The 10,363-nt window shown below is 37.0% G+C and overlaps 1 protein-coding gene across 1 annotated transcript in view; it reads left to right on the top strand.

The window, feature by feature from the left end:
* The first annotated feature begins 3,285 nt into the window (after nucleotides 1-3,285).
* LOC129248119 (serine protease easter-like) overlaps nucleotides 3,286-10,363 on the top strand; it is a 31,469-nt gene continuing 24,391 nt past the window's right edge. The window contains exons 1-3 of the mRNA XM_054887557.1: nucleotides 3,286-3,460; nucleotides 9,376-9,542; nucleotides 9,626-9,683. Coding sequence (XP_054743532.1) covers nucleotides 3,391-3,460; nucleotides 9,376-9,542; nucleotides 9,626-9,683 — 295 coding nt within the window. The 5' untranslated portion in view covers nucleotides 3,286-3,390. The remainder of the gene's footprint in view (nucleotides 3,461-9,375; nucleotides 9,543-9,625; nucleotides 9,684-10,363) is intronic.

Raw genomic sequence — 10,363 nt, 5'->3', positions numbered from 1 at the left:
TTTTTTGTTTTAAATAAAAATCTTGTAGGATTTATCCGTTTTACTTTTTTGAAGTTTTAATTTATGTTGGGCGCCAGTTATCGACTGCAGGCCACGACTTGTAAAAATGATTTTAAGTTTCAACTGAACCTGCTTGTTTTATTTGATAATGTCTTATACATATATTGTAGTACAAAATTGCTTACTTGCTAATACAATTTGCTTACTTACTATTACAATTTGCTCACTTACTAAATTCTTATTTTGCTACAATTTACAATGAAATTGCTTACTTGCTAAATTGTTATTTGTGTAATTCAATATTTTATAATTATTATTGTTGTTGTTGGAAGTCGCGGCGGCTTATATTCCGTCGCGATTGCTTCCGCTAAATATTGCATGTAAGTAAATATTGGCTAATCATCAAATTTCAAATGGAACAGGTAAGTAAGGTTCTTCACATTTTGTCGCGATCACTTTCGTTCGCACAAAATGTGATTTTGCTGTTTCTGCATTTTTATAAACAGAGAATATTGACCGTGTTAACTTATATGCTTTGCGGTACCTCCAACGCAAGTAATTACTTAGAGTCAAAATCAAAAGCTAGTTAAAAATATTTTTTTTAATATCTAAAAAACGAGCAGAGTTCTAATTTCTCACTCGTGGTTCAAACATGTACATATGTATGTGTACTTAAATTTGTATTTCTTTAATTTTTTTATCACCCATGATTGAGACGAGCCAAAATATTTTGCCTTTCTCATGTACATACCTACATATGAACACAAAAATATTTTGGTAGTGGCTGTTCTCGTACATGATAAGGCCGTAAAAATATGTGCAAAACAAGCGATGACAGGCAAATATCAAACAACAAACATCCATACACACACACATAAATACATATGTATTAGCAATCTTTAGGTCATACACAAACAGGAATGTACACATTTCTATATACATACATATGTATGCATATTGTCAGTGTCCCAGTTCTACATCTTTCCCCTTTTGGTCTTTTGATCAACTCATACGTGATTAATTTGGTTATCATTGAAAGGGCATTTTCATACCTAAAGTTGATACTAACGGATAACCGCAACCGACTGGACCCAGATATGTTAGAGGACATCCTAATTGTTAAGCTAAACCCGATGTATTTAGATAAAGCAGTTAACGGTTTTTTTAACATATCGCTAATTTCCACCCACGCCCCAACGGAAGAGAAGGACGATGCGACCAAAGATTCTTTCTATGAGCGCCTGGAACGTTCCTATGAGCGCTGCCCCCGCCACGACATAAAAATCGTGCTTGGCGACTTCAACGCCATGGTGGGAAAGGAGGGAATTTTTGGTCCCACAGTCGGAAAATTCAGCCTGCACAACGAAACATCCGGTAACGGACAGAGGCTGATCGACTTCGCCGGGGCCCGAAACATGGTAGTCTGCAGCACCAGATTCCATCATAAGAAGATTCACCAAGTCACCTGGCTGTCTCCTGATCGAAAAACACGAAACCAGATCGATCATGTTGTGACAGATAGAAGACACGCTTCTAGTGTATTAGATGTACGTACGATCCGAGGACCCAACATCGACTCGAATCACTACCTTGTTGCAGCCAAACTGCGCACACGCCTCTGTGCAGCAAAAAACGTGCATCTACCTACGCCAAGAATGTTCGACATCGAAAAGCTGCAATCACAACAGACAGCCAGAAGATTCGCCACTCGACTCTCACTCCTGCTCTCAGAGAGTACTGCCCAACAAACCGGCATCCACGAACAATGGAGCAACATTTCTCGTTCTCTACGTACCGCCGCCGAAGAAGAAATTGGATTCCGGCGAGCCCGAAAAAACAATTGGTACGACGAGGAATGTCATGCTGCCGCAGAAAGAAAGGATGCCGCCTATAGAGCCACGCTGCGATCGGGCGCAACGCGAGCCATGTGGGATCGCTACAGAGAGCTGAAAAAGGAAAAGAGACGTATTATCCGAAAGAAGAAACGAGAGACCGAAATACGTGAGTGCGAAGAGCTTGAGATGCTGGCCAACAGGAACAACGCCCGAAAATTCTACCAGAGTAGAAGGTTTTAAGACCGGGGCGTTTTCTCGTAAGAACAAAGACGGCGAACTGGTGACTGACGTACAGAGCAACCTTAAATTATGGAGGGAACACTTCTCGAACCTATTAAACAGTGACAGCTGCGCATGTCACCGAGAAAGTGAAGATCCCGATACCCCAATCGTTGACGACGGAATTGTCGTTCCGCTACCCGATCATGACGAGGTGAGAATAGCGATAACGCGGCTAAAGAACACGACGGACTGCCGGGTGAGTTATTCAAACATGGCGGCGAGGAGCTGGTATGGTGCATGCATCAGCTTCTATGCAAAATATGGTTGGATGAAAGCATGCCTGCCGATTGGAATTTAAGTGCGCTCTGCCCAATCCATAAGAAGGGCGATCCTGCAATTTGTGCCAATTACCGCGGGATTAGTCTTCTAAATATCGCCTATAAGGTTCTAGCGAGCGTATTGTGTGAAAGGCTGAAGCCCACCGTCAACCAACTGATTGGACCTTATCAGTGTGGCTTCAGACCTGGAAAGTCTACCATCGACCAAATATTCTCAATACGCCAAATTTTCGAAAAGACCCAGGATCAGGAGGAAGATGAAGAATATGACGAAGATATTGAACTTGATGTGATTACTTCTGACGAAGAATATATTAAAATAGAAGAAAAGTAAGTTCAAACAAGTTTTTCTTTCTTCTTAGAACACATATATGCAGTTTAAAAATGTACCTAAGCCATTTTGGAAGGGAATTATCCACCCAGACAAATTTAATATAAAAACAAAGAAATAATTTAATTAATTTTAAATAAATACTTATTGTTTAAGAATGCACAAATTCGCGAAATAAATGAAATATATGGAAACACAAATTTACTATAAATTGTCACATTATTTTAAAGATCATGTTCAGGGCGGAGGTGTAGGCGTAATCGAATGAAAAATAAACAAAAACCTAAATTCTACTTTAATCTACGTGATTGACTGCAAAAATTTTAGTCATTATCTTTAAATTTGTGATTTATGCCAAAAAAATTTAAAAAAACCCCATAGTGCTTTGTTCAAGTAAACAAAAGTTAAGGAATAATGAAATCAAAAAAGTGCCATGAGTTTTGTGAAATTTGTGTTTCTACCAAATGCGGTTTCGGGGCTGAGGTTGCATTCGCCGAGAACTGCATTATAAAACGTATGTATTTGTAGGAAATGTCTACAGTTTCCTTCGATACTCGGCTTGAAGAAGTCGGTTTTAAAATACAGTGCAGAGTTACAGAGTTACAGAGTTTTCTGTAACAGTAACATATTTTTGGAAATAGTTTTAATTTGGACCTAACAAAACATGGGATTTGTTAAAAATATATTAGCACTTATTACTTGTGGTTTGAGTGTTTTGGGTTCGGTTGCAGTAGGTAAGATGTGTGGTGTAAAATCTTCTGAAGCAAATTCATACTTGGAACTGTGATGTTTTATTTATAGCCTTATCAATAAAAATGTTTATATGCTTGTGTAATTTATATGTTTTAATTTGTGTGTGCGTATGTTAGTATTTCATTTTTCCCTCTTCTGTTTCTTTGAATTTGAATTTTCATATAAATAAACTTGTAAACAATTGCACCTTGCCGAGGTTGACCTATAGTTGAATTCGTGGAAGTATAGACAAAAGTTTCTTCGAATATATTTGCTAAAAAAATATATCTATCAAGGCTCGGTCAAACTCGGTGTACTTCATACTTTTATGGCCGTAGACAAAACAGTTGGATTTTTACTTGTTATTTGAGCTTTAAAATTTTATAAACATGTATTTTAGTGTCTCGACCCTTAAGTGTGAGAACGATCTTCGTGGTGCTTTTCTTGTTATTGGATTGATGTGTCTCTAATAAACCCGCATCTGATCCCAATGTATTCCAAGTGTAGTGTATTTCTATTACTGAGCATTAGCAAAAAAGTAATTATTTTGTAATGAACAGATGGGGCAAAACCAATGTGACTTTAGTCCTGGTAAGTCTATCATCGACCAGATTTTCGTAAAATGCTAAACTTTAGAGATGGCCTTAGAAAAACAATGAACACAAATTACCAATTACCGATTTTAAAGTCAGCTAAAATCGCGGCCACTGTAGCCGAATGCGTGACCGCAGGTAGTACCACAGGTTCGAAACCCCGAATATGATACATAATTTGGGGAAAAATATCAAGACGTACACCGTAAAAAAAGCGCGCGGAAGCATTTTGCCGAGAGTAAACGCGAAAAAAGAAAATCAGTAATGGCTTTCAAACGTAATAGTGTGATTGCATTATATTTGGTTGGAAAATCACAACCAGCGATTGTTCGTGAACTCGAGCACCTTAAAGTAAATAAAGTTTTTGTTTATCGCTTCATTACTCGTTACAATGATACTGGTAGCTCCGCGAAACATCACGGAGATGGTCATCAAAAAACTGCAACGTCCCGTGAAATTATTCAAGAAGTGAAGAAGCGAATTGAGCGAAATCCCCGACGAAGTACCAATAAAATGGCGAAAGAACTGAAAATATATAATATAAAATATATATATATAAAATAGTAGTGGCCGTCACATAGTGAAAAAGGATCTCACAGTCAAGCCTTACAAGATCCAAAAGGCGCCGCATGATCTCACACCAAACCAGCAACAAGTCAGACTTGAGAGAACGAAGGAGTTGCTTCGCTTGGCCGAAAGCGGTCAATTTCCCAACATTAAGTTTACCGACGAGAAAATTTTTCGTAAACTCCCAAAAAGATAGAGTTTATTTGACCGACCGTTCTCACGATAATATCAGTCATCGATTGGCCACCAGGAGGCAGCAGCCGCTGTAACCGCAGATGGGCGCTCTCCAATCGTTTTCATCGAACCTGGTGTCAAGGTAAATGCGAAATATTATCGAGAAAGTATTGTGGAGAATGCTTTGAAGTCGTGGGCAGACAAACATTTCGGTGGCAGACCATGGACGTTTCAACAGGATTCGGCAAAGCTCGAGTGAACTAAGAATGGCTAAAAATTTGCATTGTTTTCGCATATTTTTTACTTTGAATTGAAATAAAAAAATTTTCAAAACTAAATGTTTGGCCCTTTTAATTGATTACACTTCTACTCAAGAGACGAGTTACGCTAAACTCATGAGTAAGGTCCAAAGAATATCCTTTTTATGCATATCTGATGCTTTAAGGATTAGCCAAACAATTCGCTGGAAGTGTTAATCCACCTGCCTGCACTAAATCTTGTAGGGAAACACGTGGCCGTGTCCTTAGCGCTTAGACTAAAGGGGGGACCCTCATTTATCGGGTCAAAAAAATCGATTTTTTGGAAATAATTTTAATCTATTCTACAACTATTTAAGAATATACTTTCAAAATTTCAAGTCGATATCTGTATTTTTGAAGGAGTGACAAAATTTTTAACAGGACGCGACGGGTGGCCTGATCGCCTGTATCCAAAACTTTAAACGCGTTTTTCTCGAAACATCATTTTTCGATTTTGTGTACACAATTGAGAACGCTGTATTGAACCAATCAGGCTTTACAATAGCTCATTTTAAAGATAATTAAATTGTTTTCAATGTGACTTTAAGTGTTTTTAAAAAAAAAAAGATTTTCATATTTTTTTGTAATTTTAAAGTCAATTTTTATGCATGAAAAATCACTTTTAACATAAAACTGGGTAAAAAATATCAATTTCGACATTTTTTTTTAAATCAAAATGTCACATCGAAGGTATTATCCTAAAGTTTTAAAAAAAATTTGGTTTTTTTATTTCAGAAAAAAATTCAGAGCGCTAGAATGTACACAGATAGAATGAGGTGCCATGGACGAGGTGTATATTTCCATACTTAAAATGTTTTTTTTCTTCTCCGAAAATTTTTGTAGACAGTCAAGACATTTATTAGAGTACTTTATGAATTACAAAACGTTTGAAGTTATTTTACCTGAGAAAAAAATTCCCAAAAATGATGCATTTTTCGACCGTCTAAATGAGGGTCCCCCCTTAAAAGTATGGCGCTATGGAAAGACCAGCAGTTTGGCCACGCCTCAATTCTCATCATCTCAGTTCTCTCATCTGAATGGTCAGAAACAAGAAATGGACTCCTCTATTCATAGACTCACCTTCGACAAACTCTTCAATAACGACATACCGTCAAGATAAGAGCGGCAAATATCAAGAGGAAAAGTGGAAAAGAGGAACGCGAAGCAATTAGGACTTGAACTAACTGTTCGACCACCAGACCACTGCAGCTACGTCTATCAGGCAGAAGTTCTAGCTATAAATGGAGTGGCTACGTACATATCTAAAAACGCTAAAGCCCTAAATTGGTATCGTATTCAAGGTCAGCCTTATTTGGGTTCCGGCGAATAGAGAAATTAGGGGAAATTGTAACCCCGATGAGCTAGACAGGAAAGGTACTACTCTTCAACTGCTTAGTGATAGAAGAACTGTTGGGATACATATGAGGAAACAGCGCTTACAAAAGTCACATACAGTTCAAAAACAATTTAATTTAGCGTGAAAACTTTACTTAATCCTATATATTGTTGCTGTTTAGTATTTAGTTGATCCGCCGTTAGCATCAATAATTTCTTGACTTTGTCAGTTCTGCAGACGTTATACTGTTCCTAACTTCTATCATGCGCTCTTTGAGTACAACACTACAAGAAACCTGATTGTTTCCAACTTTCCATCGGTGCCAAATATATAATATAAAACTTTTATTCATTAGTAAACACAAATATCCATCCTCTTTTTTTATGTGCTTGCAAATTCCAAGAAAAGTTTGCAGTTTTTTTCAGAAATGATAGGCTTTTTGCGTGGTGTACTGTTGTGGAAATCGTTATTGTTCAAAGTTTCTCGAATTGCTCTTAGGTGGCCACGCTTATCTGATGTATTTTCTCAAGAGAGAGAAAAATATCCAAAAAAGTACATGAACGCAAAACCAGTAACAATTTGTAAGTTTGACGAACAGCTGATTAAATTGTTGGCAGGAAAATTCATTTTGAAACAATTTTCATTTGATCTACCTCGTATTAAATTAAAAGTATAAACACAATAATTTCTTCCACTTCATCATCGCTGTCAGATGAAGAAAATTAATAAAAAAGATGTTTAAAGTTTTTATTAATCAATAATATATTTTTCTTCATTATTTACAATGTCTTCCCAACGTTTAGGCAAATTTTTAATTCCCTGCTCAAAAAATTATTTGTCCTTGGAGCCAAAATACGCTTCGATATCCCTTTTTATAGCTTCTTTTGAGGAGTAGTTCTTGTTGCTCATATGGGATTGAAGTCCACGGAAAAGGTGATAAACACAAGGTGCAATATTCGGAGAGTATGGTGGATGCGGCATTAGCTCCCATACGAGCTCGTTCAGCTTGCCTAATGTTTGCCTTGCGGTATGAGGTCTTTCGTTGTCGTCGAAACAAAACTTTGCGTCAATTCACCAAAGACGGTCGATTTTTTTTAAGTGCCTCATTAAGGTTTGATAGCTGATGGGAATAATAGTCAGCAGTTGTCGTCTAGTTTGGTTCCAGAAGTTCATAATAAACAATACCGGCCATATCCCACCAAATAGACAGGAGAATCTTCTTGGGGTGAATGCCATCTCTAGGGGTCGGGGTCGGTTCTGGTGTCTCATCTTTATCTAACCATTAGCGTTTGCGAGCAGGATTATTGTAAAGGACCCATTTTTCATCAGCAGTAACGATACGGTTCAAAAAACTTTCATTTTCAAGCCATTGCAGCAGCTGAGAACACACATTCACTCTCTGCTCAAAGTTGGCGACGGAAAGTCTATGGAGAACCCATTTTCCCAGCTTTGAAACCTTTCCCAACTGAACCAGGTGCCTGTGAACTGTTCCATGCGATGAATTTAACCTCTGAGCTATCATATCGACTGTCAAATTTTGCTCAGCTTCCACGAGTTCGAGCAAGGCGTCGGAGTTAAAGACTTCAGGACGTAATCACCGAAATTTCCCTCGAAATTGTTGGTAAATTTATTAAAACTGAACCGAAATCATCATGGAAATTCATGGAATCGTAGTTCAATATCTCTAAAACATCAATTTATCGCGTTTTAACTGATCATTTGGACTTACGAAAGGTCTGTGCACGTTTCATTCCGCAAAAGTTAACTGATCACCAAAAATTGTTAAGAATTCATCACTCAAAAGACCTCATTAATGAGGCGAGAAAAGACGCGAACTTCCTTTACAACATTTGACCTGGTGATGGAACATGGTGTTTCCAACACGAATCTGAAATTAATCGTCAAAGTGCCGAATGGAAGGCTCCAGATGAGCCACCTCCCAAAAAATCGTGTTTGGAGAAGTCAAAAATCAAGTCGATGCTCATTTGTGTTTACGATTCCAAGGGAGTTGTCCACAAGGAGTTCGTGCCAACGGGCCAAACCGTCAATGGAATTTTCTATTTTGGCATTCGTCGAATTCGCCATGAATACCGCGGAGGAGGAAGTTGGCGCTTATTGCATGATAATGCACCATCGCATCGATCCACTCTTGTGACTGATTTTCTGGCTAGAAATCGCATTTTAACCATCAATCACTCACCGTATTCGCCTGATATGGCTCCCTATGACTTCTATCTATTCGGTAAATTGAAACTGGCCATGAAAGGAAAACGTTTTGCGTCCGTATAGACCATCCAAAAGGCGTGTACCGCAAAACAGTGTATCGAGGCCAGAGGGGACTATTTTGAATAAACAAACTCGAAGTTATCAAAACAAATCTCCTGTCGTTTCTGTTGTATCTCAGACTTGTTTATTTTGGACTTCACCTTGTAGTTATATCTGTATATTTAAATGTTTATAAGCTCAGTGTGAACATATACACACATACATGTATATAAGCATTCAAATTGCAAAAAGTTTCTGACTGAAATCGCGGCCAACCGTGTGGATACATCGAGTGAAACAAATGAATCAAAAGATCGTTTTTTTTTATTATTATTTTACATATTATTATTATTATTTTAATGTGATAGCGGTGGTTCTCGTACCCCTTTATCAATTCCCGCGCTTTAAAAAGAATTTCATTTTTATTGTAGTTGCCAGAAGTTATAATTTTTTAGCAGGAAATGATCATATACTTTTTAGTGTTCCTATCTCCCTAAGAGTGAACTTTTTTTTTGACAAGTTTACTATATTTAGTCAGAGGAATATGGGGTTGTATCTTTTATTTCAATTTATAACTTTACATCTCTATATTTATATCACGGCAGAGTCTGTCTACTACTTCAAAAATACTTAACCACATACATATGTACTTAATTGGTTTATTTTAATATATATTTAAACAGAAACAACTTATGGAGCCTGTCAGACACCAAACAGAACACCTGGTGATTGCGTGGTAATACAATCTTGCACTGTTCTATATACCTTGGCTTTAAAACCTAATTTGAAGAATGATGAATTAATATTTTTACAAAGCAGTAAATGCGGGACGATTGGCAAAAATCCACTGGTATGTCCATTCAAAGACAATTATAAAATAAAAAAATAGTACTAGTTTTAGAGTAATGTTCTATTTTATTATTATTTGAATAGGTGTGCTGCCCTAAGCCTACTAATATACCTCAAAATCCACCTAGTGTCAAAACATCAGGTAACTACATATATTTACATATATTCGCATATGCATTGACTTCTACTTTAAAGGGTGATTTCAAATTGAAATAAAACAACAAAAATTCATATTGATTGGGCAATCTTTATTATTTTTGTGTAGAACCATTCATGGCATTTAGTTTTTAAAGATAATCACTTTCAAATGAATAACTTTAGTAATCTTGGCTTCCAATGCCTCAATCAGAGCTGGATTATTCATAAATCATTTAGGCTTTACATAAATTCCACAAATAAAAGTCCAAAGGTGGCAATTTAAGCCCAGATAGGGCAATTTTGCTTATTGACCTAGCCATTAAGCCCAAAATGGGCCTCTTCGCTGAGTTGGCCTGAGGGCGCGGTGAACACTTTTCACAGGGCGCCGATTTTCGTAATATAATTTTAGTCTTACAGCCAAGCCCAAAAGACCACGGTGGTCTCAGGGTATTATGGCAAAAAAATAATAATATTACTTTTTTATTATTTTCTGATTGGCTGATGTTTTGTAAAATTAATTGTGTTCAATTCAAAGAAAATTATACGAGAGCTTCTCACGAATAAGTTCTAAGTATTTATTAAGTATTTTATTCACTATCTGAAACTTAATTTCACACAATTTCGTTTGCTAAGACTGTTTATTCTAATATATACGTTCTGTCAAAAAAGTGCCGAGAATTGTTC

This window comes from Anastrepha obliqua, chromosome 5, assembly GCF_027943255.1.
Source record: "Anastrepha obliqua isolate idAnaObli1 chromosome 5, idAnaObli1_1.0, whole genome shotgun sequence".
NCBI classification, from domain to species: Eukaryota; Metazoa; Arthropoda; class Insecta; order Diptera; family Tephritidae; genus Anastrepha; species Anastrepha obliqua.
This window is presented reverse-complemented; position numbering and strand designations above follow the sequence as displayed.